The sequence below is a fragment of the Euprymna scolopes genome, chromosome 32 (assembly GCF_053919585.1).
Source record: "Euprymna scolopes isolate OS-2025 chromosome 32, ASM5391958v1, whole genome shotgun sequence".
In the NCBI taxonomy this organism is placed as follows: domain Eukaryota; kingdom Metazoa; phylum Mollusca; class Cephalopoda; order Sepiida; family Sepiolidae; genus Euprymna; species Euprymna scolopes.
The window spans coordinates 36633062-36660835 of record NC_136513.1 but is presented as its reverse complement, the minus strand read 5'-3'; the positions used below and the strand labels follow the sequence as shown (position 1 = coordinate 36660835).

At 31.0% G+C, this 27774-nt stretch overlaps 1 protein-coding gene across 1 annotated transcript; it reads right to left on the bottom strand.

Annotated features, from left to right (window-relative positions):
• Positions 1-1147: 1147 nt before the first annotated feature.
• LOC145256259 (uncharacterized) lies at positions 1148-26849 on the bottom strand. The gene is made up of 3 exons (XM_080114920.1): positions 26653-26849; positions 9801-9930; positions 1148-1555 (listed from the first exon to the last, which is right to left on the bottom strand). The coding sequence occupies exons 1-3, from the start codon at positions 26786-26788 to the stop codon at positions 1219-1221; spliced, it is 603 nt and encodes a 200-aa protein (XP_079971046.1). The 5' UTR covers positions 26789-26849; the 3' UTR covers positions 1148-1218.
• Between the last annotated feature and the right edge of the window lie 925 nt (positions 26850-27774).

Sequence of the window (27774 nt, the reverse complement as noted above, 5' to 3'; positions counted from 1 at the left end):
AACTGTACAAGTACCTTTATTTATTTTATGCATGGACCTATAGTGCAATGGTCAGAGTATTTGGAAAAATCAATTGGAAAAGTGACATTCATTATGCATGGACCTATAGTGCAATGGTCAGAGTATTTGAAAAAATCAATTGGAAAAGTGACATTCATTATGCATGGACCTATAGTGCAGTGGTCAGAGTATTTGAAAAAATCAATTGTAAAAGTGACATTCACCTGAAAGTTCAATTCTCAAAGTTGAATCTTCAACTTTGAGGTGAAAGTCACTTTTTGGGTGACTGAAAAAAGACAACTGCAGATTACTTTGGACCTCTCTCCAATCATGGCTGACGGAATAAGAGCATGCTATCTATGGTTGATGAAATGAGAGTATGCTATCTCTGTGAAGTAAATAAAGGTTTCCTTCTGAAATTCCGTCCAAATTCCCAAGTTTAACAGAAACATTCCCGAGTTCGACAAAGTATACCTGAAGAAGGCTGAAGTTAGATTGACCTAAAATCACACTCAAGATGAGAGCAGTAGTCCGACGAACCCAAATAATACAAATAACTGATCCTCATCTAAAAAAAATCATAAAAGAAAGTTACACTGAAAGACAGTGAACTTATTACAACTGTGAATTGTTAAAAAGATAAAGCATTAGACAGAGTTAATCGGAGATTTAATTAAAGTCGATGGATTGCGTCGTGAAAGTGATTGAGAGAATAATTGAACAGGAAATAATAAGTCAAACACGAAATGCAGTTTTGTTTTATACAGGACAAAGTACAACTAGTGCTATATTTAGATGATGAGGAACTAGTTTTAACTCAAGTTTTTACAGTTTTTTTTTTCTATGGAAATCACTTGAGACAAGGCATGAAGCCATTTGATGTAAAGAGCGAACAAAAACGAAAGCTGATAATTGCAAAGACAGGAGATGCCTATTGACCTTAGTCTTGAAAAGATCAAGGCTGTAGATAGAAGGAAAACAATGAGCAGGAAGAGAGTTCCACAACATTGCAATCCTTGGGGAGGGGGGGGGGAGCTTCATAAAAATAAAAAATTAATTACAAAAACAAAATAAAAAAATAAGATGAAATAAAAAAATTACAAAAAAAAAAGCTTCATAAAAATAAAAAATTGCAAAAAAAAAAAAATAAATAAAAAATTTTTTTATTCTTATTTTTAATACAACTAGGAATTTTGATTAAATTTTTTTTTTTTTTTCTCAAAGAGATAAGTTTTCAATTTCCGTCTTGTGAACAATTTCGAGGATTTGTCTTTTAATTTCCTTTATTTGATAATCTGAAAACGTCTTCATCCGAAGCGCTATCAACTGGCAGAAGCTGTCAACATCATCCAGGCTGACTAGAGAAGTCGTGCCGATACTAACAGGAGGACTGTCACAGACATTTACTTCGTTGGCAACTTTTTCTTCCACCACATCGCTTTTATTTAGTTCGCGTTTCCTCTTCTTCGATTTGGGTGTTGAGCTTCGTTCAACAAAACTACTTTCATTTGGATATTCAGCAATGCTCATCGTACAATTGTTTTCGTTGATTGAACTTTGAAAAAAAAAAAAAAAAAGAAAAAAAAAAAGCATTAAAAATACAAATAAAGAAAAGGTTACTAATACAAAAATAATATACAGTGCTGCTAAAAAGAAAGTCTACACTTGTCATTTTTTCAAAAACTGCAAATTTAAGCTAAATTCAATGTAACTGTTTAAACAATCTATACCTCCTTTGATTCACCTTTTATTCATCTATAATTTTACCTGTTTATATTTGACTTTTTATTGAAGTATCCTAGTGCTCATGTCAATTTAAAAAGTCTTAAAACTAGCTTAAAATATCAACCTATTAGGCAACAAAGCATCTCTAATCATAATTGTTGTTTTTCCAGATTATACAACGTATAACATTTAGTCCATATGCCTTGACTTTCTCTTAGTGATCGTCAGGAGCTCGTTAATCTCCATCTTTCTGGTTTATCCAATCAAGAAATCAGCATCAGATTGAAATGTGATGAGAAACTGGTACAAATGACTGTGCAAAAGCACCACAACACCAACAGTGTTTGTGATGCCCTTAAATCTGGTCGTCCTAGAGTTAACTTATTACAGGGAAGACAATGCTATCAAGATCCGCAGCCTCAGAAACAGATTTAAAACGGCTCCCCAAATTCAACAACAGTGTAATCTTTAAAAGTGCTCTCTTTCTACAATCAAGAACAGATTGAAGGAATTTAATTTGCGAGGCTGTGTTCCAAGACGCAAGCCAATGATTTCTGTAAAGAATAGAAAGTGCTGTCTGGACTTCGTCAGATGCAATGAAGATCATGACTTTTCACATTGGTAAAAAGTGATTTTTAGCGTCATAATCAAGTTCAATAGGCTAGGCAGTAATGGTCGCCAAGATATCCATTAAAGGAAGGACGAAGGTGCTCAGTTTCAATGCTGCAAGGTAGTGAAGATGGCCTATAGTTCGCTTACAAGGTCGAATTAATTCGACCAAATACAATAATATGTTGACTGAGTATTTTCTATCCTACTTTGTCTGGAATTTGGATGATAATCCCATCTTCGTGCAGAATAAAGTTTGACAGATTGACTTTTTATGGCCAAATTTGGCCTTTTTTTTTTTTTTTTTTTTTTACACCTATGAAAGAGCATAAAAAAAGGCCAAAGCAGGCAATATCAAGAGGTTCCTGGAAGAGCATAATATTCCGTGTTTGGATTGGCCTGCACAATCTCCAGGCATAAATTCTATCGAAAACGTATGGCATTACATAAAGCAACAGCTACGCAATGATAACATTTCAAATCTGGAAAAACTTTGGGCAAAAATTAAAGAGAAGTGGAATACCTTTTCACCAAAGTATTGCTGCAGACTAATTCAAGGAATGCCCAAAAGATTGCAGGCTGTCAAATTGCAGAATGGCTATGCTACTAAATATTAACTAGTTCATTGTGTTCCTGTTGTATTTGTGTTCTATTAATGTCCTAAAGTTACATTTAAATAACAATTTTCCATCGTGCAGAGTATCTTTTTGCCTTCTCGATTTGAAGTTAATTTTTTAAATTGACGTAAACACTTCAATTAAAAGTCAAATATGAACAAGTAAAATTATAGAGGAATAAAAAGTGAATTAAATGAGGTATAGGTTGTTTAAACAGTTACATTAAATTTAGCTTAAATTTGCGGTTTTTGAAAAAATGACAAATGCGGACATCTTTTTGGTGCCACTGTTTTTATATATATAATATATATATATATATATATATATATATATATATATATATATATATATACTAACAGGCAGTGCCTGGTCGTAAAATATGCTTAAATATATTTTTACGAATGCAAATTTCGTATTTATTATATTATATTAGACCCAATATATAGTGATGATTTAAAAAGTTAAAAAAAAAGAAAAGAAAAAGAAAAGAAGAAAAGAAAAAGAAAAGAAAAAGAAAAAAAAAGAAAACAAAAAAGAAAAAAAAAAATGACTCTTGCCCCACCACTGAGAATCGAAGCTATGAACATGTTTGTGCAAGGCTAAAAATTAAAATATGAACCAAGAGCTATTATGTTACGCATGCATATTTGTAATGCTGTCATTCAACTATCATCTGATAAATTCCATTTTTTTTTCTTTTTAATTTTCACATTTTTGCACCGATTTTTTCCAGCAAAAACCCAAATATAAAGTTTTGCATAGATTCAAATACCTTTTTGATATTAAGTTTCATGTCTGTAAACCAAAAACTGACAGAGGAGTTTGGTAGGCAAGATTTTTTTAACAAATATATATATATGCATAAATAAAAATATATAGAAAGAGGTTTGTGCTTACTATAATCTTTTTGTACAAATATTACACAAGTGGAAATCATGTAGAATATCTGCATGAATATAATTACACGTAATAGTTAATTAAAGATGATCATCCCATAAGAAAACCGAAAAATAATAGGGAATTAATTAAAATGAACGTTTAAAAGAATATGCAAATTAGCAACATCTTTTGCAAATGAACACAATTCCATGACCAATATATATAAAAAAACTGTATTTTCTTTTTAAATAAATAGAAAAAAAGGTGTTTAATATGAATATCAATACACAAAAAAATAAATTTATAATATATATATATACACACACATACATACACTGTGTATCAAATTATTAATGAGTTTACATTTTTTAAATATTTAAGGAACGAGTGAATAAAAATCCATGAAACCGAGAAAGTGATTACAATACTATTCAACTACTCCAGTCAGAAAATGAAAGTATTTAAAGCAGTATTAACGAAACTATGGAAGAAGATATGAATATCTGTTGATTTCAGTGTGTCAAGTTATTAACGCGGTTGAGAAAAAAAAACATAATATACCATTAACTTGTTTATTGAAATTATTTTCAAATAATAAATGAACTAGGAAAAATGCTTAGAACAATAACTACATAGCAATTTCTACGTTTACATAATTAGTAGGGGATATGGGATCCTTTTTTATGAATGACTTGTAAAAGACGTTGGTCCACAGAATTAGTCAATTTGTGATTTCGTCAAGTTATTCCTCACGATACCTATTGGAGAGCATCCTACAACTCATCTTTGCTCTTAAATTGGCGTCGCTTTATGATACTCCAAAGGTTCTCAATTGGGTTCAAATCTGATGAATTTGCAGGCCACTCCATCTTCCGTAGCCCAGAGAACCCCAATTGTTGCAAATACTTTTTGCTTTTGTTTGCTGCATGCGAAATAAGCATTATCCTGCATAAAAATAATGGTTCTTCTGAATTTCAACCGTTGCCTCCTCAGCAATGGTTCAAAGTGCTCCTTCAGAAAAGCTATGCAAGCATTTGACATCATTTTTACGCCTTCTGGAACTCTCTATGGGCCAATTAAAGTACCTCCGATAATCCCAGCCCAAATCATTATCCCACCACCACCTTGTTGGCGCCTTAAACGCTGATGATGATGCCTTCAATCAAGGACCCATCCCTTGCTCCAGCCATCTGGGCCATCAAGAGTGATACACACTTCATCCGTGAACAAAACTTTGAAAAAATCCGTTTTCATGTTATCCTCTGCCCATTTCAATCGGTTTTGTATGTGATGTTGCTTTAATGGAGGTTTTGTCACAGGCTTACCAGACTTTGCCACTTCTTTCAGAAGGTGACACCGAGTACTTTTTTTTAGACATTTTTCAATCCGGCTTGGTCAAAGATTTCTCAACTTGTCTGCCCAGGGTTCTTAACAACTTCACGTTTAATTTGGAGTAGAAAACAGCATGAAAAACTCTAGATTTACCTTTATCAGTTCTCTTATGTACCTTTGTAGCATCCTTGACAAAGTTCTTCACAGTTTGATGGTGCCTTCCTATCATTTTCGATTTTTCGATGGTAGTTTTACCTTTTGCTAGCTGTTCTGGAATAGTACGCTTTTCAGAACCACTCAAACAACCTTTACGACCCATTTTATTGACGAAACAAACTGCCTTGCTAATAATTTGACACACGTCAAATACCGTGGATTCAGCAATTACGATGGCAAGTTGTTTACATTGCGTGGAACAGCACGAAAATTTCACAGTACACGCAGTTAAGCATTGCCAATGTTTCCAAAGCTTTTGATACGACACTACGGGTAAGTTTCTGAAACTGGTAAAAAAAAATGGTATCTCATTAATAATTTGACACGCAGTGTAATATATATATATATATATATATATATATATATATATATATATATATATACACATATGGGGGAGTTAAAAGAATAAGATCAATTCTTTAAGGAGATTTATTGGGATAAAGCAAAGCTCAACAAATTGTCTGGACGCTTATATAAGGTATAAATGAAATAAGAAAATGGCATACATACATAGATCATTCAATTAATGGTCAAAAAGAAAAAGTTAAAAAATAAATGATTTTTAATCATTTATTTTTTAACTTTTTTCGTTTTAATCATTTATTTTTTAACTTTTTTCTTTTTAATCATTTATTTTTTTACTTTTTTTTCTTTTTATTTATTTTTTAACTTTTTTCGTTTTAATCATTTATGTTTTAACTTTTTTCTTTTTAATCATTTATTTTTTTACTTTTTTCTTTTTAATCATTTATTTTTTAACTTTTTCTTTTTAATCATTTATGTTTTAACTTTTTTCTTTTTAATCATTTATGTTTTAACTTTTTTCGTTTTAATCATTTATTTTTTAACTTTTTTCTTTTTAATCATTTATTTTTTTACTTTTTTTTCTTTTTAATCATTTATTTTTTAACTTTTTCTTTTTAATCATTTATGTTTTAACTTTTTTCTTTTTAATCATTTATTTTTTAACTTTTTTCGTTTTAATCATTTATTCATACCGTGTTTGAATATATGGTTAAGTGGCAATCTTGGTCATTTAAAACAGCTTTTGAGTTTCATCGCTAACTCATTTTTCGACCAAATTTCAAACAATTATTACAGTTTAGAGATCACTTTCTCAGCTATATTGTGAAATTTTTTTTTTCAATTCTCGTTCAGTAAAACAAAAGTTATGATGAATTTAGTGTTCAAAATCGTAAAAAGATGTAAGGAGGTGAACAAAAAAAAGAAGTAACAAGTGAAACAAAAAGAACGAAAGGGAGATCATGGGGGGGGGGGATTTTATTGAAGCAGACGAGTGCCGTACTATGTGTATGTTATATTTATGGAGGCAAAAAAATAAGACTGAAATTAAATAAAGAACAAATGAATTTATTGGAAGCCTGGAAAAATCATTGATTACAATAGAAAAATGCGAGCATGAAAAGTAATATGGTTAAGATTAAACATGGAAAAGTAAATCATTAGTTGTTCCTATTTACAATGCCTCCCTACGGGACAGAGTTACACACCATTGTCGGTTTTAATGTGGAAAAAAGGAACAAAAAATATAAATTGTCTCAGTCGTGAAGGATTTCTCCTCCACTAACAGAGAACAAGAAATTGAAGTGTAGCATCTGAAGAACAGATACTACCTTTTGATCTTGATCCAAAGGCCAACTAGTTAAAACTGGAAAATAAAAGGAAAAGATATTCTAGTAAAAAATATAAATTTATAACTTAAAATATTACACCATTAAAATTTTTTAAAATTCAATTTAACATTATATAATCAATTCTTAATGCTGCAATACTTTAAGTTATAAATTTATTATAATTTTTACTAGAATATCTTATCCTTTTCTTTTCCAATTTTAACAACTAGTCCTTTACTTTTCTGTTTAAACTTAACCATATTACTTTTCATGCTCGCATTTTTCTATTGTAATATACTGATGTATACAGATTTATTCATTTGTTCAACAAGCTGCACGCGTGTGTGTGGTCTCCCTCTGGTGTTGCATGTGAGATGATGCCACAAAAAATAGTGAAGAAATGATGAATGTGAAAAGTGTGAAAGGCCAACGTTGTCACATTTTTGCTAAGTTTCAGAAAAAATTAGATGATGGGGCAAAAGTCATGGGGTAAAAAGTGTCATTCTTTGTTATTCATTGACTTCTTTTGAGCTCCTGGGAACGCTGATCCCAGTGAAAATAGACAAACGGTGCAGTTTCATGCCTTAAGACATGTATATTTGAATTCAGCTCCATGGAAAACCACTATATAGACATAGATATCAAGTTTTTAAGTAATATGAAAAAAAGAGCTCCAAAAAGGCACGTTTTTTAGCCCTAAAAGTCCAAGAGGGATTCGAACCAGAATTTTGCCAGGGTCACCCATTTTGTGGCATTTGACCTATTTTGAACCTCTGGAGATGCCAAATCTCAGTGTAAATGGATAACGGTGCAGTTTCAGCCTTTAACACATGTATATTTGAGTTGACCACCGTTAAAAACCACTATATAGTTAGACATATGAAGTTTTGTTGAGAAATATGAAAAATAGTGCTACAAAAATGGGCGTTTTAGCTCTAAAAGTCCCTGGGGACGCAAACCAGAATTTTATCAGGGTCACCCATACTGGATTTATATTAAGAACAGTGGGCTCCACATTTTGGCCAAGTTTCAGAAGGGATGGATCAAAAGTTATGGGTCGAAACGTGTCATTTTGGGCTATTTTGGGTCATTTTTTTTTTTTACCTCTTGAGTCCCTGGTAGTGAACGGGTATTTTTGCAAAAATGTTTTTTACTGTGCACATCTCTTCAATGGAATACAATTTGTGGCAAAATTTTAGGAAAAAACTAATGGAAGGTTATTTGCCAATCGTCTGGACTAACGGATGCATGGATGCCATTGAAAACATAGGTCCCCCTCCGATAAATCGGGAGACCAATATCTTATTGAATAAATGAACAAATCTGTATACATCAGTATATATTTTTATGTTGTCATTTTCTTATTTTATTGTTACTCTATATCTACTATTATATAAAACGAACTTTGTCTGTGTTCGTTCCCTATGAACTTGAAAACGGTTGGGTCGATGTTTATGAAATTTTACACAAAAGTACTTTATGTGCCTCGATAGATAGGTAGTTTTGTATAGGAATCTCTTCTATGGATATCAATAATTGAAATAATCTGATGAAAGAAGAAACAGGTGAATATGACCAAAGTTAACACCTTACACAGCCTAACATCACAAGTGCATTTGAGAAGTCGTATTTCCACACAAGCCGAAAGGGCCAACATATCAAAGAACCTATTGTTGATTTTTATACGACAGGAGCACATTCAAAATGGATGTTTCTATTTAGAGCACAATTCAAGTATGATACTTGACTTCCGCATTTTAAACTTTAATTCAAGCCATCATACATAAAAATAATTTTATAAAATCAACCGTAGGTTCTCTACAGTGCAATGTAGATTACAATGTATTGTTCAGTAAGTCATTGCGAGGAGGCATGTGAAGCTTCCTCTCAGTGCACAGCGATGGATCCCAACTAGAACGGGCAATCTATAGATTTGATTAAAAAAAAAAATAAAAATGAAAAAAAAAAAAAAAATAAATAAATAAATGAAAAAAAAAAAATAAATAAATAAATGGAAAAAAAAAAAGGGGGGGGATTTCAATGACATTAAAAATATGGAAAACATTCGTTGATCTTCATTCAATCTTGGGCACAACATTGGGTTACCTTTCTATTATATATATATATATATATATATATATATATATATATATATATATAATAATGGTTGTATAGTTTTGTTTTCCATATGTAGCTCCATTGAAGCTCGTGTGCTCAATGGAGGACAAAGCAGATATAGTCTGTTTATTTTACAAACATTATTGGTTACATATGTGCATACATGTTTCCGTGGAATCTCAATTTAGAGAGACCACTGAAACATATGAACATATGCAACCAATAAGGTTTGTATAATAAACATGTAAATACATGAATTGGTGCTTGTTCGGAAGAATAAAAATGGAAAAATCGAATTTCAAGTAAAAGCAACATTATCAAATTGTCACATCGAACAACTATATATAACTACATTACATAAAACATTTACTTTCACGATCCAATGATCTGCCATCATTATTTTGAAATCATAGCTTGGAATCTGTATATTATTTAAGTAAAACTTGGAATTTTCTTCGAAAGCAATTTTCAGTAATAATTAATTTGCTATTTGCTAATTTTCCGTAATATTTTAGCAACATTCACTCATAGCGAACCTTATATTATTAATTTTTTTTTTTTAAATTAAAGAAAAGAAAAAGATAATCAAAAACTCTTGAAACAAACTCATCTTCTTAAAATCCAATTCTACAGTGTTGCTTAGAAACAAACACTGAATCTCGTTCTTTACCTGAAGGACTTGTCACAGTCTACTTCCAAAAAACCCAACAAGTTTGCAAACTTATTTCCATTTCCTCCAGATGATAGGCTGCTAATATAGGCGCAGTGAATATTTTCCCATTTTTTCTTGGCTCTTTCACCTGCGGAGTGGGGAAAAAAAAAAAAAAAAAAAAAAAGAGAGAGAAGAGGAGAAAAAATACATTAAAATAAATTTGATTTGGTTTACGTATTCAACCTTTTACGAGTTAAATTATGACACCCATTGCCAATAATTCATTTCATAAAATCACTAGGTTATAGTCAGCTAACGTACTTCCTAATTTCCGGCGTAGCGTTACCAGAAGCGGCGACAAGGCGAATCAGTTCCTTCACGTTTATTGTTCTTCAGTATTTCTATTATGAAGCGATTTATAAAATAAAATATAAACAACAAAAAAAAATAAATAAAAGGACATTATTGAAAAGTATACAATTAAAATTATAAAGCCTAGTCACCAAGTGTCATTCACAAGGAATTTGATAGCTCAGGATATGAAACATGTAAAGCTCCCTACTAACCCTGTTGGATATATAAGACAAGTGATGCTCAAACCCGAGATTGCTAGATATTATTACTCCCAGATAGTTATGACATTTCGAGAATGGCACAAATGTGTCAAAACCAAATCCCAATGAACAGAAACAGGAGAGAGATATCTAGAGGACAATTTCCCTGAAATGGCGTCGAGGAGAGAATCCTCGCCACCACAAAATTTCTTAAAACCATCATTGTGCTATGCATTCAATAATTGTTCCTGGGCCAAACGCTTCACTCATATTGCAAGCTGTTTCAGCAGATTTTCGGCCTAGCTTGAATTGAAACAAGAAAATTGTGTGAATTTGCTTTTTTTCCATCTTGTGTTCGACATTGAAAAGAAGACATAATTGTTTTAAAATAATCGTAATTTAAATGATTAGATAGAGCAAAAACACTTTTTAAAATGATATACAAAGTATAGGTATTAAAACTTATATGAAAATGAAAAATTCTATATGAACTTTCTGGTCAATCAAATAACAAAAAAAAAAAAAAAAAAAACATGAGAAAAAAAATCTTCCAAGCAAAACCTTTTTAAACGTCGAGTGAGAAAACTTAAAGATAACTATAAATGTGCGTAAAATAATAGGAAACGGGCAAATTTCAAGTGAAATTAACCCCCCCCACCAAAAAACGGCTAAATTTGCAAAATTTGGCCTAAAAAACGTTGAGTTGTTTCTTAAACGAGTGATCTATTTACTAGAATGTTGGATTAGAAACTGAGTAACCCCTACAGATATTTAAATAGTGACTATAAAAAATTTGGGTGGGGGTGATAATCTGGTAAATTAATGTCCATTCGATAATAATCCGCTGAAAAAAAAAAAAAAAAAAAGTGAAAAGTAAAAAATCCACCTAATATATTATGTTGGTGCAAAAATAATGTTTTTTTTTTTACATGAAGTTGAATGTCAAAAAACATTGGGTGGACCTAAAGAATCTTGCACCCACCTCCCCATTTTCTTTTTTCGATTTTATTTGGATAATTTTGTAAACTAGTGTTCATTCGATAATAATCTGCCGAAAAAATTGGAAAAAAAAAAAAAAAAATAAAAATAAAAAAAAAAAAGACAAAAAAAAAATAAAAAAATAGAGATTCTTTAGGTTCACCCAATATAATTCAAAGAAAAAATAATTTATCAAGTTAACGATTGTTATATAGGGACTGCCAACAGTCACCACAGAATTAACCCACCCTATATGTAACACGATGTAACTTTATTATAGATTAATATTATCAGTATAACTTTTGTATCATTCAAAAGAAGGGCAAAAATAAACCAGTAATAATTAAAAAAAATTTTTTTCATCAAACGAAAATAATGAAATTGCAAGACGAAAATTGTGTTTACATAATTGGCGCTTTAAAAGTGTTCCCATTTAGTAGACATTCCGAACGTGAAAACATACTCGTATTTAATAAATCTAGCAAAAATCAACTAAATGTCAGATTTTCGTTAAATTTTCGATACTTATCCATTTTAGAATGAAATTATATATAAAATGTAGTTTTCGTAAAATATACTAGGGGAAATATTTTTTAGCGAGTGTCCCCCCACCCCCATATTTATTTTTTGAAATTCGAACAAAATATATTTAAATCTATCAAAATTTCTATTTATTATGAAACATAAGAGTTCAAATAAGTAAAAAAATATTTATTTTTTAAAAATTTAAACACATTGAACAAAAATTTACCTTGAAGTTGCAATTAAAAAATTCATATAAACTTATTGTTTTTTTTTTAAATAGCGTTTTTTCAAATTAATATATACTATAATCAGTTGAATTGCCAAGAAAAAGAAACTTCGTAAACATTAATTAATTTTTAAAAGATTAAAACAATTAAAATTCCATTATTTCAAAATGTTCCGTTACAACATAGATTTTTAATTAATTGCGTTAAAATTTTTTTTTAAATATTAAGTTTTAATATAAACATGACTCTTGTCAGCTATTTTATCGCCAGATTAAAACCAATTTAAAAATATTATTGCACAAATATTAAGCATTTTGTAGACCCCCTACCTCATATTTTATTGGTCTCTTTTTACCAAACAAAATATGGAAGCCCGTAGGTAACCAAAAAAACATTCAGTAAAACCGTATTTCATATCTAATATAAAAATGTTTATAATAATATTAATCATTAAACTGTGTAAATCTTAAAACCTAACAAAATTATAACAAAGATTAATTATTAATTGCAGTTTGAAGAAAAAAGACTTAAAAAATCATTAAGTTGCTTCTGCTTTTCCATAGTTCGTATAGTACACACAAATCTGATGTCACGGACACATGCAGTCCAATCTTCACAATCGTTTGGCAGTCCCTAATGTTATATAATAATTATGCAGCATTTCAACGAGAAAATAAGACGATAAATGTGCAATTTTTATATATTTTTTGTTTGTTTTGTCGTTTAAAAACGCGATTTATAATAGTTCTTTTGTCTATGAAAGTGCAGTCATCAGCATCAGACAACACACTCGTCCCAACCTCCAATGTAAAAAAACACAGAATTTCTGTGAAATGTTAAACGGTATTCTACTCAGTAAATGTTGGCACGTTACTTAAGGAAAACGGCTAATTAAACTGTATAAACGCCTGTTAAACTATACAAGTTCTATAATTGAAGCCCCCCCCCCTCAAAAAAAAAAAAAGAAAAAAAAAAAGAAAGGAAAAACATAAAATTACGGTTTTGTAGAAAAAAAAAAAAAAAAAAAAAAAAACGCTTGTGAAAACTTACTGACAGCATTATTTTTACTATTCAATGAGGTGAAAACTTTATTTTATGAAAAATATTTCTTATTTAAAATGTCTGCCATGTATTCATGCGCCTTGTGAAACGTCAAATAACTACGTGCGTGCACACAAACTTACATATAAGTAAGAAACCAATCGTGCGTAGTATAAATGAAGACGGCCGCCACAACACCCCCCGACCCTCCACCGGCAAATGTAAACAGAATATTTGTGGAAATATTTAATGGTTCTTCTACTCGGTTAATGTCGGCACATTACTTATGGAAAAACGGTTAATTAAACTGCAGAAGTACCTGTTCAAAACTATACAAGTTCTATTATTGAATACCCCCCCCCCGAAAAACATAAACTGGTAGCCCCCCCCCCACAAAAAAAGTGGCCATAAAAGTGTGCATTACTACGTGTATCAGAAGCCACCATTAAAAATGCGTGATAAGAACTTGAATAATTCAACTTACTATCTTTCGACGCTTATAACTACTTGAAGAATCTAATTCAAACCCTAATTTTTTTTCAATTAAAGGAGCAAAGACCAAATTTAAAAAAAATAACAGGTTTAATAGCAAATTATGCAATGTTTTTTTAAATCGGTTTTCTTTAAAAAAGATTTAAAATCAACGAAATTTTACTTACTTCGATTATAAAAAATATAAATTCCAAAAAATCACTTACCTATAAAAAATACTATTCAATGGGTACTTCCATTGTTCATTGTTAAGAATTTATCCATATTTATACTTATATTCTATGTCCTTTTTAAATAAAATACTTTTTTAAACAAGGATTAAAAAAAAAAAAAAAAAAAAATGCGAACTCAGATGTTTTTCACTGTTCAAATAAAGGGAGACAAATATCTGATTTTCTTTGTGTTTATCTTCTGGTGAAGAGCCACAATTAATATCTCTTTCTATTGCATGCTGTAAACCAAAATTAGTATTTTTGGGCCACCTTAGATGAAAAATGAACACATTCACTTATCAACTTTTGCTTTAAAAAACAAACAAACACTACCGATTTTTTTTAATTCTCTTAATGAAATACATGAGTTTTTGATTAATATATTTTATTTCTTCTTTATTGAGTGAATTATTTTTTTTTAATATCTAAAAAAACATTGAATGAAATAGAAAAAAATTGTCATCAGCGTCCGATATTTACTTGACAATCTAAGCATAACATCAGCTTTCACTAAAAAAAAAAAAAAAAAAAAAAAAAAAAAAAAAAAAATCATTGTGTTTAAAAAAAAAAGAAAAGAAAAAAAGAAAAAAAAAAGAAAAAAAGTTTTACACTTTGGACTTTACAGGTAAGTTTCCAAAAAACACTTTTTTTTTTAATTAGAATATTTTATTTATTGATCTTTCTTCAATTTGTGATATGTAAAACTTTGGTGAGTAAATTAATTATTTAAATTTTAATAGACATTTCAAAATGGGGTGGTGAATTTAAAAAAAACAAAAAAAAAAACGTTTGTCTAAAATATTATATTCGGTTTATTGGATAGAGCATAAAATTTCCCATTGACCCTGAAAATATCGTAAAAATCGAACCAATAGAAAAATTTTGATAGATTTTTAGTTTAAAAATTGAAAAAAATTTAACTCGTAAAATTCAATTGATTTCATACGTAAAAAAAAAAAAAAAAAAAAAAAAAAAATGCGCTGGCACTTTGTAAACACCTTTTTTTATTAAAAAAACAAAAATAATAATTCTATTATTTTTTAAACAACTTTAATAGTTTATTTTGGAAATATATTCCATAAAGAAAATAACCCACTTTAAAAGGAGAAATTACGAGTATGGGTGGCCATAAAGTGAGTGCTCATTTTACGTTAAATTGTTGTAACAAAGTGATCCCCACATTTTAAAACTAAGTTCTTCTTCATATCTGGGAAAATACTCGTTTGCCATAATTTTAAATGTTATTTTCGTTTTCAGCACGGCACTTCTGCATGACAGTGACATATTAACAACAGAGACGAGTTATCGACCCCTGTTCTTCGAAAGAGAACTGCCGTCTAGCGGCCATTATGTGACCCTCAAATATAAACAAGTGTTTACAATAACGCAAAAATATATAACGAAATAAATAACACAAAATATATGAAAATCGAAACAATTTATTGAATAAAAAAAAATGTATCAAAATATAATTTCAGTTTGTCGATATAGTAAAATAGAATAAAAAAAAAAAAATGAAACGTTTATAGAGGTTTAAGTATATTTTTTTTTTACAGATTGCTTTTTCTTTTTTTCACAGTAAAATTGTATAAACATATATCAAAATATAATTTGTTTGTCAATGTAGCAAAATATAATTTTAATATAGAAATTTTTTTTTAATTTATTTAATTTTTCATTAAAACCTTTTTGGAATATAGTATTTTTGCACAGCTACATGGGAGTTCCCTTATTTGTTAAAAAAAAAAAAAAAAAAACCTTCCAAGGGATTGTCTTTGCATGAACTTTTAGAAAGGTACAAGTTATCAACCCCTGTTCAGCTGACACACGAACTCTATCGGTCGTTCTTGAAACTAAAATACACACATTCGCCTCATGTCACTGTCATGCAGAAGTGCCTTCAGCGCCCCCCCCCCCCGAAAACCTATAAAAGTGGCAATTTTAAAGGATTTTTCAAGGATGGAAAGATGTTTCATATTTACCAGTTATCATTTGGGACAAAAGTGCACAAGTACCAAAATAAGCTTAAAATGCAGGTTTATCTATTTTATAGAAACTGGTAAAATAACGTTTAAAAAGAATGTCCGCCTTATTGGCGCTTCTACAGAACTGGGATGAGATTTTGTAGTTGAGATAAATAGAGAAAAAAAAAGCAATGGTTTCCACTGATTTTTTTTTTTTTTTTTACTAATTCGGTACTCTTGCATAATTCGACCCAAATTCTCGTGAATTCCCGTCAAGCATGGATCGGGCGAGACCGGTAATTATCGGTGTCAGGCGGTGTCGCACTACGCAGACTAATGGAAAAAAAAAAAAAAAATACCTTGAAAAATGAAAATATGTTTATTTCATTTTAGTATTTAATTTTTTTTTTTTTTTTTTTGCAAAATATTTATCAATAGAAAGTTTGTTTTTTTTCTCCAAGAAAAGATTTTTTAACTGTATAATTGTTAGGTGTAAGTACAAGTTTTTTTTTTTCTTTTCGCTTTTGTAACCGTATTTTTTTTTTTAATTTGTTATTCAGTCAAGTTCTTTTGGTGGCACTGTCCATCTCCAGGAGAAACCATCCTTTACACACGATCTTTTTTTAAGTAAACATTTGTGTTTACAATTGTTGCATCTCATTTTTGGGGGACAGCAATTTCTTCTCCTAGCAGTATGAGATTGCCTGCATAGATGTTTTCATTTCTTTTTCTAACATGTATAGATTTATTTTCTTGCCTGTCCTTTTTATGTTTGGCGAGTTTGAAAATATATTTGTCAGCTTTTTTTTTCTTTTTTGTTGGTTTAGTCGCTTTCTTCCAATTCGAATGTCGTCTGCTTCCATTTAGATAGCACTTTTTCATTGGCTAATCAAACTCCCAAAAATTCAATTTAAAAAAATAATAAATAACTAATCAGAAAATAAAAAGTCACCCCGCCTCTTTAATATCACCTAAAAATTTACTAAAAACATAACAGAATAAATAAATAAATAAAATAAAAAGTAGAGTTAGCGTTTCAACATTTGAAACAACACTCGGCTGACAACGATGATTGTCGGTCTCGCCCAATCCATGCTTGACGGGAATTCACGAGAAGTCGGGTCAAATTATGCAAGAGTACCGCCAATTCTAATAAGTTACAATGGTAGCTACCAAATTATGCAGTCGAAATTATTAAACAAAACAACTTTAATCGTGTTAGCAACTGAAAAAGTGCCGCCATCTTGTTTAAATAGAAACGGAAAATTAAATCCCTATTGAAATCTGTCTTACGATCGTTTTTATCAAATTCTTTTTTTATTTTCTTTCTACCTTATCGATTTTCATTTTGAATATAACCATCGGTACTTGTACAGTTTAGTCAATACATTACAAAATGAAAATATCAAAAAAAAGGGTTGAATCCAAGTTTAGCATTTAAATTCCAGAGAATTTTTTGAGGATCGGCACTATTGCTAAACAAATTATTTTGCGCTAAATAGTATTTTTTGATTAAAAAATAACCATTGTAAGCGTAGAACAAAATATCGAAGCCGGTGATTTTGTTTACTTTATCACCATCATCTATATATATAAAAGCGAAAATGTATGTATGTATGTACGCTTTTCCTCGATATCCACAAAAGGCTTCTTTCAGAGAAATGCTTGCTCGGTTCACAACTTCTTAAAACTTTTTATATCATCTATAAATTGTAATATCTCACACTTAACCACGGAGCTCGCCTGTCTATTTAATTTTATTGACTTTCAAACGTTAATTATTCGACATTTCCCGCATTGGCATGCGTTACATTCGGTTTTCGGTATATAAAAAAGCGAAACTCGACTCTAATCACAGGCCGAAAGCCAGTTGTCTCAAGAGAGCTAAGTAACGTTTGTTCAATGTCGACTTCGTCATATCAAACTGTAGCTTTCATTTCGCTCCTCCTAATAAACAGGGAGCGGGTTTTTAAAAACAAACAAACCGATTTATTCACCTCATTCAAAACTGTCCCACACAAAATGCTTACTGCTGAATACCTATTGCCGTCACGTCAATCAAAAACGCGCACCTGTTTTTTTAACTGTTTATTTTCCAACTGCGCGTCGTGAAGGCTTCATTTTTTTTTCACGGGCACCTGTTTTTTTTTTTTTTTCCACATTTTCGGGGTTTTTTCACATACCCCGAAAAACACCCAGGCAACGCCGGTTACCCCTCGCTAGTCTTCTATATATATAAAAGTGAAAATGTATGTATGTATGTTTGTTTGTGTGTATGTTTGTGTGTCTGCTAAAAACTTTTGACACACGCGACGAAAATTCACAGACTCGCTATCATATCGAAGCCCCATCCTTCGCTTAAAAAATATCAAAAAATTGGCCAAAAACGTTAACTTTTTCACCCCGAAATCGACAATTTTCCACAGGGAGGGGGGGAAGGGTCAATAAAAACGGGTTTCTTGTAACGATGCCCGATTCTACGCATGCATCAGATGACGTCATGACGTCGTGACCTGATTTACTTTAAATAGTTGAAAAACAGAGTAAACTTCATCTCCGTCGCTTTAGCGCAGTTGGTTAACGCGTTTGTTCATTATCTAAATGTTTCGGGTTCGAATCGTGGTGTGAGATGAGTTTTTTTTTTTTTGATTTGTTAAATTTAAATATTGAACCCTGTATTATTTAAGCCATTTTTCACGTAACGTTCGTTTTCCTGTTTTTTCTTTTACTTCGCTTATTCTTAGCGACACCCGGGTATCCACCGATCTTTTAAATTTTAATATCGAAACAGGCTCATTTAAGCCATTTTCCACGTGTTCGTTTTTCTGTTTTCAACGTTTGTTCGCCTTACGTTAGATTTTTTGGTGTTTTTTTTTTTTTTATGTTTTGATTACACCCCCCCCCCCGCTTAATTAAAACGTTGTTTTCTTACTTTGCTTATAACAATGCTTACATCGTCGTCGTAACGCTCGACGACTTTCAAACATCTTTCACTAACTCATTCTGGCTGGCCGATTTTATTTTCAAACTTCGCCTCAGGGCTTCGGGTTCGATCCTACCCCCCCCCGGTTTCTTTTTTATTTAACACCACACACACCTACAAACACACGGGCAACGCCGGGTACCCCTGCTAGTCTAAATTGAAAATAAAAATGTCCGCTTCTTGTCTTTTTCATAAAATCATCTTTTAATCCGATTGGTCAATTTTTTTCTTCGAGAGTTACCTGCTCTTTCTTTTTTTTTTGAGGGGGGGGGGAGGAGGAGACGGATTTTTCACTTAAACGAAAAAATTATTAAACAGAATTTGTTTTTTTTTTCCTTCAATTGGGGGTGGTTGTGGAATTTTCCTTTTATTTAAAATAAAATAAAACAAACGAAAAAAATTATTAAACAAGATTTGAACAAAATTAAAAAAAAAAAACATCATTAAACATTATTTTACATTAGTACAGTTTCGGTAAAATAAGTTTCGAGAAAAGCGTAATATTAATGCACATTGAAGGAAAAAAACTAAATCTTTAATAATTTTCTCGTTTGTTTTACTTTATTTTAAATAAAGTGAAATTCAACCCCCCCCCCCAAAAAAAAAGAAAGGGCAGGTGATTCTCGAAGAAAAAAATTGACCAATCAGATTAAAAGGTGATTTTATGAAGAAGACAAGAAGCGGACATTTTTATTTTCAATTTAGATGATGGCGATAAAGTAAACAAAATCACCGGCTTCGATATTTTGTTCTATGCTTACAATGGTTATTTTTTTTTAAACGAAAAATACTTATTTAGCGCAAAATAATTCGTTTAGCAACAGAGCCGATCCTCAAAAAATTCTCTGGAATTTGTAACGCTAAAATTGGATTCAACCCCAAAAGGTTTAAATTGTATGTATCCGTTATGGAACGAAGTTCTCCGAAAAAAATATTGCTGAAATAAAATAGTTTTTTTTTTTTTTTTTTTTTTTTTTGAGCAAATAAAGCAAGTTTGAAGGGTTAACAACAAATTAATCGATAACATGTTTAAAATTATTTATTTATTCAGAAAAAAAAAAAAAAACAAAAACAAAAAAAAAACTATTTTATAAAAATCCAATGTTGCTTTCATTGCAATATTATATTAAAATTATATTTTCTTACGGAAACTTTTCCATAAATGTTTTTACAATTATATTTTGATAAATTTTTATACAGTAAATGTTTAAAATAATGGTGTCTCCCTTACATTTGCACAGCAGGTGCGTAAAATATAGTGTCGTCTCCAATTTCGGCAATAAAGTGTAGAAGCACCAAAAATTTCACTTAATTTCATCAGTTTTTTTTTTGTTTTTGTTTTTTTTACAGCGAAAAAATACGTTTTTATGAGAGCGAGTTGAAGGCAACCATCTTGGATTAAAAAAAAAATTGTTTGAATTTTAGAAATGCCAAAGGGAGATAACTCCAGTTAAAGCACTGACACCCCTCCCCATCTTTAATACTAGCTTTTCTTTCTAAATATCGAACATTTTGCTCGGTATCATAAATTGTTTTTTCGCTATATAAAAAAAACAAAACAAAAAAAAAACTATTTGATCAAATTAAGTTAAATTTTTTTGTACTCCTTGGGCGTTGAGTTCCATGGCGACTAGCATAAAAAACAAGCGTTGCTCCCTTCCTGACGCAAACACACGTAATATTTTTTATTTACTGACGTTGTCGTAGTAATTAAACGATTGTTTGTCATATTATTTATTTATTTTGAAAAAAAAGTTTCACTCTTTATGAATATTAAAAGAAAAAAAAGTTACTAAACATTTATTAATAATGTCTCACTTTTACAGACATTTGTTTTTAAATTTCTTTTTAAATGACGACTTTTATCTTTTTAGGCACCGCCAAAACTGGGGGGGGGGGCAGGTCAGTACTTTTTGACGGACCGTCTTTTTAAAAATCTACCAAAAATCAGGTAATTATCCGATCAATACGAAATTTTCAGCGATTATTAGGAGAAGAATGAACTTTATAACAGTGTACTTATTTTTCATAAACGATATTTATATATATATTTTTTTTTGCTTACAAACCCCCCCCCCCTTGTTTTGAAGTGGGAACAAATATGCTTAAAATAATCATCTGAAACTGAAATCAACATATTGTGTTGTTGTAAGGGACAGAATTATAGATTAAAAAAAAAAAAAAAAAAAAAAAAACTTGTTTGCATACCTTATTTTGACGTCTGAATATCAGAACTTCGATTGTGTTTAATTATCCCGCTTTTGAGTTTTGAAGTGTGAAATTCGGTGAATATGTTAAGTAAAATAATTAATTTAAGTTAAGCAAAACAAAAAAAATTTTTTTTTAATATTTATACGAAAAAAGCCATTTTAAAATTTTTGATAAATAAATTAATTTTTTTTTAGCGAGCCGAATAATGCATGACCATTATTAAACAGGGCATGCTTTGAATAATCGATACAAAAAAAAAAAATTCGATAAATATTGTGCCCTTTGTGTTAAAAATAGAATCATTTTTTTCGATCCCGTTTGAAAACGTTTGCCGCCTTTCGACTACGGTGGACCAAACGCGCTGAAATAATTTTTTTTTTATTCTGCTTTAAATTGCCCCCACCCCATTTTGGGGAGTCTGGCCCCCACACACATACACATTAAAAACCAAACTCATACAAATGGTCACCCATCTGGTACTGGCCAGCCTCAGCTTAATAATACATTGAAATTTTCGTCACTGAAAAATAAGTTTTTTTGGCCTGTTTGGTCTTCCATAGTTTTCTCCTTATCAGACGCAAACGTAAACAGAGTCGCAAAATCGACGCGAAATCTGGTTAGCTATATGAATAAGTGGAATTATTTGAAATTCAGGTACTTATATTATAATATTTTTGCATATTCTCTTAGAAAATCATCCTAAATCTTAGTTAGACAATAAATAAATAAATTAATTATTTCAAAAACCTTTTTTTTTAAATATTTATGTACGTTTTTTGTGCAAGACAAAAAATGTCAATTGTTAACTTTTTGGGAAAATTTAACATTTAAAATTTAATTAAAAATAGTAGAAAAAGTTTTACATTATTCTGTTTTCTATATGATAAAATTCAGGGTTTTATCTTTCTGGAAAAAAAAAAGTTACTCAGAAATAATGGATTTTAATAAATGTAATTTCGTTTTAAAAAACAACATGATTTTGCGGCCATTTTTGGCGGTGCCTATTTTTTTTAATAGCATTTGCGGATGGATATGCTGACGTTTTTTAATTTCTTTTTAAATGGCGACTTTTTATCGACTTTTTTTTAAATAGCATTTGCGGATGGTTAAAAAACGAAAAAAATAACTAAACCATTTACTGACAATTTCTCAGTATCTTGACTTTGATAACATTTATTTGTTAAAAATATTTGTAAAAGTGAGAAATTATCAGTAAATGGTTTAGTTATTTTTTGTTTTTTACCCATCCGCAAATGTTATTTAAAAAAAGTCGATAAAAGTCGTCATTTAAAAAGAAATTAAAAAACAAATGTCTGTAAAAGTGAGACATTATTAATAAATGTCTAGCAACTTTTTTTTTTTTTTTTTTTTTTTTTTTTAATATTCATAAAGAGTAAAACTTTTTCAGAACAAATAAACCCATAAAGGGTTTGTATTACTGTACACATAGATTCGAAAAAGTTGTCAAAAAACAAATATAGAACAAATAAATGTTATCAAAGGCAAGATAAGTTACTTTTCTACCTAACTGGATATATTTTTTGTGTTTTTATTCAGTGTAACATGTTTATTCAGCTCGAAAAACATGCAGTGTTTACCGATGTATTGGAAAATTCAAAAATGGCAACCGACTCTCTCTCGGAGAGGGTACGTTTGGGAAAAGGTATTATAAATAATAAACTAGACAAAATACTGTTAGAAACTCGCTCAATATATGTTATTGTGACATAATTTGACATATATTCGGTTGTTTTCTAACAGTATTTTGTCTAGTTTATTGTTTATAATACCTTTTCCCAAACTTCCCCTCTCCGAGAGAGAGTCGGTTGCCATTTTTGAATTTTCCAATACATCGGTAAACACTGCATGTTTTTCGAGCTGAATAAACATGTTACACTGAATAAAAACACAAAAAATATATCCAGTTAGGTAGAAAAGTAACTTATCTTGCCTTTGATAACATTTATTTGTTCTATATTTGTTTTTTGACAACTTTTTCGAATCTATGTGTACAGTAATACAAACCCCAAATAAATAATGTGACAAATAATCGTTTAGTTACTAGTACATACATCAGTAATAAAACTTTTACGTGCGCATGCGCCAGGAAGGAAGCGACGCTTGTTTTTTATGCTGGTCGCCATGGAACTAAACGCCTAATGAGTACCATTTTGTTTTCGGAGAACTTCGTTCCATAACGGATACATACAATTTAAACTTTTTTTTTCAATATTTTCATTTTTAATGTCTTGACTAAACTGTACAAGTACCTAACCAATCGTATCTACGTCTTATTAAGATGGTTAGGCTAACCATCTTAATAAGACGTAGATACCATTGGGAAAATGTGTATTTCAGCGACGTAAATTATTTGACAGACAATTTATAAAAATTATTTTTATATAAAACACTTTATTAGACTCTAAGGCTGAAATAAAATCCGAAAAAAAATTTAATTTTTATTTTTTTCAACATTTATTACAACAATCGAGACCGCCACCTTATTTTGAAAAGGCCGTTGATATTCGCAGCCGGCTGCGGCTATTCTAAAATGCTATTCGCAGCCGGTCGCATCAGCTGACCGGAAGTGACGTCAGACAAATCTTAAGTAAATTCTTGGCTAGAATTGTAAAAATAATTTGTTTTCTTTTGTAATAGAATTTAACAATTTCTTTCATTTTGAGCTGCTTTTTTCTCCCGTTTATTTTTGTTTTCTACAATTAATAAACCAGTTTACAAGTAAAAAATAAGTTGTTTTAATTTTTAATTACCAACACAGTGGCGAATTTAATTTTTCTCTCTCCCATTTTTTATTTTGAGCGGAGAATTTAACATGTCTTTTCATTTTAATTATTTGTTTTAGTTTTTCATTACTAACACAGCGGATAATTTGGGGTACTCATGCAGAGAACGGCATGGGCGTGGCTTATCACTTGCTCAGTTGCGAAATATTTTTGTTTTTAGTAAATAATTTGTGTTTTTTGGCAAAGTTTATTTTTAATAAAATTAGCGTATTTACTGATATTTTTGAACCGCGATATTAATATTCTTTCATAACACCGATCACTTTAGTCCGGCCTTCTTACACAGGTTTTCGGGTCGCTGACAACGAATCTGATAATCAACCCCACAGCAAATTTACCGTTTAGATGGTATTAACCCCTGGAGACTGGCTCTACCTGTCGCCATTTTACAGGCTTCTTTGCCCGCCCGCTAGGTGTATCAGAATTTTAGGCGGAATTTTTGACACCCCCAACAAAAAACTGCGAATAAAATATATAAAACTCGTAATTTCTGTTTTTAAAGTGGGTTGTTTATTTTCCTTATGAAATATACTTCCAAAATAAACTATTACAATCGTTTAAAACATAATAGAAGTATTATTTTTTATTTTTTAAAAACAATGTTTACAAAATGTCTAAGCGCGTTTCTCCGAGCAGCCATTTTTTTACGTATACAAATACATTGATTTTTACGAGTTCACTTTTTTTTAACTTTAAAAATCGATCTAAATTTTTCTATTAGTTCAATTTTTACGTAATTTTCAGGTTCAATGTGAAATTTTATGCTCTTTTCAATAAAGTGAATATAAATTTCTGGTAAGGTTTTTTTTTTATAATTTTGAGATCAATACCGTCGACTCGACAACTTCCGGTTTCGCCGCCGGCCGGCTGCGAATAGCATTTTAGAATAGCCGCAGCCGGCTGCGAATAGTCACTTCGTTTGAAAATTTGGCCTTCCTAGGATTCACCTTTTTGAGGCCAAATTTGGCCTTTTTACGCTCTTGTATTGATCATAGTTGCACCTAAAAGCGTAAAAAAGGCCAAATTTGGCCTAAAAAAAAAAAAAAAAAAAAAAAAAGCAAATCTGTAAGGCCAAATTTTCAAAACAGATGACGGTATCGATTGTTGTACATTTAGTCTAATGAAAAATCTTGAAAAAAAATAAAAATTAATTTTTTTCGGGTTTTATTTCAGCCTTAGGGTCTAATAATGTGTTTTATATAAAATAAATAGTTTTCATAAATTTTTGTCTGTCAAATAATTTACGCCGCTAAAATACACATTTGCCGGTAAAATTTTACTTTAAGGCCCGTCTCACGTTCGTATAGAAGAAAATGTTTTTTTTGTAGATTCCAGTGTGCTGAAAAAGAATATGAAAACCGTTTCCGTCGGAAATTTACCGTTTGCATGGTATGAACCTCGGAATGCTGGAAGTACGCGCGAGCGCGCGGAAACATAAGCGAGCTTTTTTAATGGCGGAATCGCGCGCGCACTCGCGTACCTGACGGCCTTTTCATAGAGCAATGTAATGTTTGGCGGAAAATTTCAAAGTAGATGAAAAACCAAGAAAAATAAAACAACTTTGCGGGGGAGGGGGATGTCGGAAATACCCTTTTTTTGTGGCGGACAAATCAGTTTTTTTTTTTTTTTGAGGGGGGGGTGAAGTTGGAATATCATTAATAATCTCGGAAAGACTTTTTTTTTTTTTTCAAAACAATTCTTTTTCTTTAGTGGCGGACAAATTACTTTTTTTGGGGGGGAGGGGGGATAAGTCGGAATCAGAATGATAAAAAATGTCAAAATGACACTTACATTATCTCCGTTGTTGGCAAATGTTCCTTGGCGCGTGTAACCGGTGGCTGCTGGGTGGGTGCTATAAACAAATATAACTTCCGGCGCAAATTAAACCCCACACCCCCACCCACCCCAATATATACGCGGAAGAATAATGGGGTTTAATTTGCGCCGGAAGTTATATTTGTTTATAGCACCCACCCAGCAGCCACCGGTTACACGCGCCAAGGAACATTTGCCAACAACGGAGATAATGTAAGTTGTCAGCGACCTCAATTACCTATAAAACAAACAAATTAGAGTGGTCGGTGTTCTGTAGTAGCGTACCAAGAACTGTTTTGAAAAAAAAAAAAAAAAAAAATGTCTTTCCGAGATTATTAATGATATTCCAACTTCACCCCCCCCCTAAAAAAAACTGATTTGTCCGCCACAAAAAAGGGTCTTTCCGACATCCCCCTCCCCCGCAAAGTTGTTTTATTTTTCTTGTTTTTCATCTACTTTGAAATTTTCCGCCAAACATTACATTGCTCTATGAAAAGGCGTCAGGTACGCGAGTGCGCGCGCGATTCCGCCATTAAAAAAGCTCGCTTATGTTTCCGCGCGCTCGCGCGTACTTCCAACATTCCGAGGTTCATACCATGCAAACGGTAAATTTCCTACGGAAACGGTTTTCATATTCTTTTTCAGCACACTGGAATCTACAAAAAAAACATTTTCTTCTATACGAACGTGAGACGGGCCTTAAAGTAAAATAATACCCATTTGTACCATTGCTTTCATGTGAGATTCAGCATTACGATTTCCGAAATCTATTCCCAATAGTGCAGAAGCGCCGACTTTTTTTTACCATGACCGGCACAGAAGCCTATTCGAATAAATAAACAAGCGAAAGTCGGGTCCAATAGACTTTATGCCTATTTCCCCGAAACATTCCTCTTAAAATAAGTACAATTATGGGGGGGAAAAAAAACAAAAAAGTTATTGAAAAGACAACGTTCAAAACAAATATTGCAAAACAGAAAAAATATTTTTTAACATTGACGCCATGTCAGGATTACATGAAAATGAGGAGAAAAAAAACCACTGCAACAATTAATCTCACTCACCTGTCATATTTATGGCAACTCCGACATTTTCCCAGGCTAATTGTTTCTTTTGTGTATCGTTATATTCTTCGTGGTTCTTATTATAAAGGACAGGATGCTTTTTAACTTCGTTGATCAATTTCTTAAAGGCGTCCATTTTGAAAATTTAAATTATAATCATAAAAAAAAAAGCGAATGAATCTCGCGCCACTACTATTTACTTCCGGGTCACAGAGGTCATCGAAGAAAGGTCAACGAGAAATATTATTGACCTTTTTGCGGTAAAAACAGAAGCAATTGCTTTAAAATCTGTGTATTACATATTTTCAAATTTAGTTGCAAATACATAATCTGATAAAATTATATTCTTTGCTTCAATGTAACGTTTTTTATTCGTATTTTTTTGGTCCTTGTTAAGATAGAGTAGATAGGTCGATTTTTTTTAATGTGCCGTTTTAAGCAAGAACAATATAAAGTACTTTAGTGACATATCGAAAATAGTAATATATCCAAAAATTCATAGAGCAGAAAGTTATTTGTAGTTAAAAGTAATTTTTACAAAAACTTGAGTAATTGCATTTATTTATTTATTTTAGATATTAATGGTGAAGAATTCACGCACAGGGGACATAACTCGGAACAAATATTTAGATTGTACCTTAACGGCGGGCAATATTTGTTGCCTATAGCGGTAGATTTTTTTATTTTTTTATTTTTTATTTTTACAAAAAACACAATAGCAGTTCTTTTACTAGATGAATTTTCGTAATTTTTGGATGTATTACGATTTTCGACATATTTTTTTTTTTTTTTTTTTTTTTTTTACATTTTCACCCCAAACAAGGCACATTGCCACTTTGGTGTAAGGGGCTACTATCAGGGGCATAAGCTACTGGGATACTATGTGGGGAGTTGGGTAGCAAGATGTCGGTTCACGTTACACTTGAACATGCATGTCAGTACAGTTAGGGAATGGAATTCCAAAGTCTAGCGGTCCTTGGGAAGAAACTACTGAAGTAGAAAGCTTTATTACATGGTCAAGATCAAAGTGTAGTATCTGTTCTTCAGATGCTGCACTTCATTTTCTTGTTCTCTTTCGGTGGAGGAGAAATCCTTCACGACTGAGACAATTTTTATTTTTGT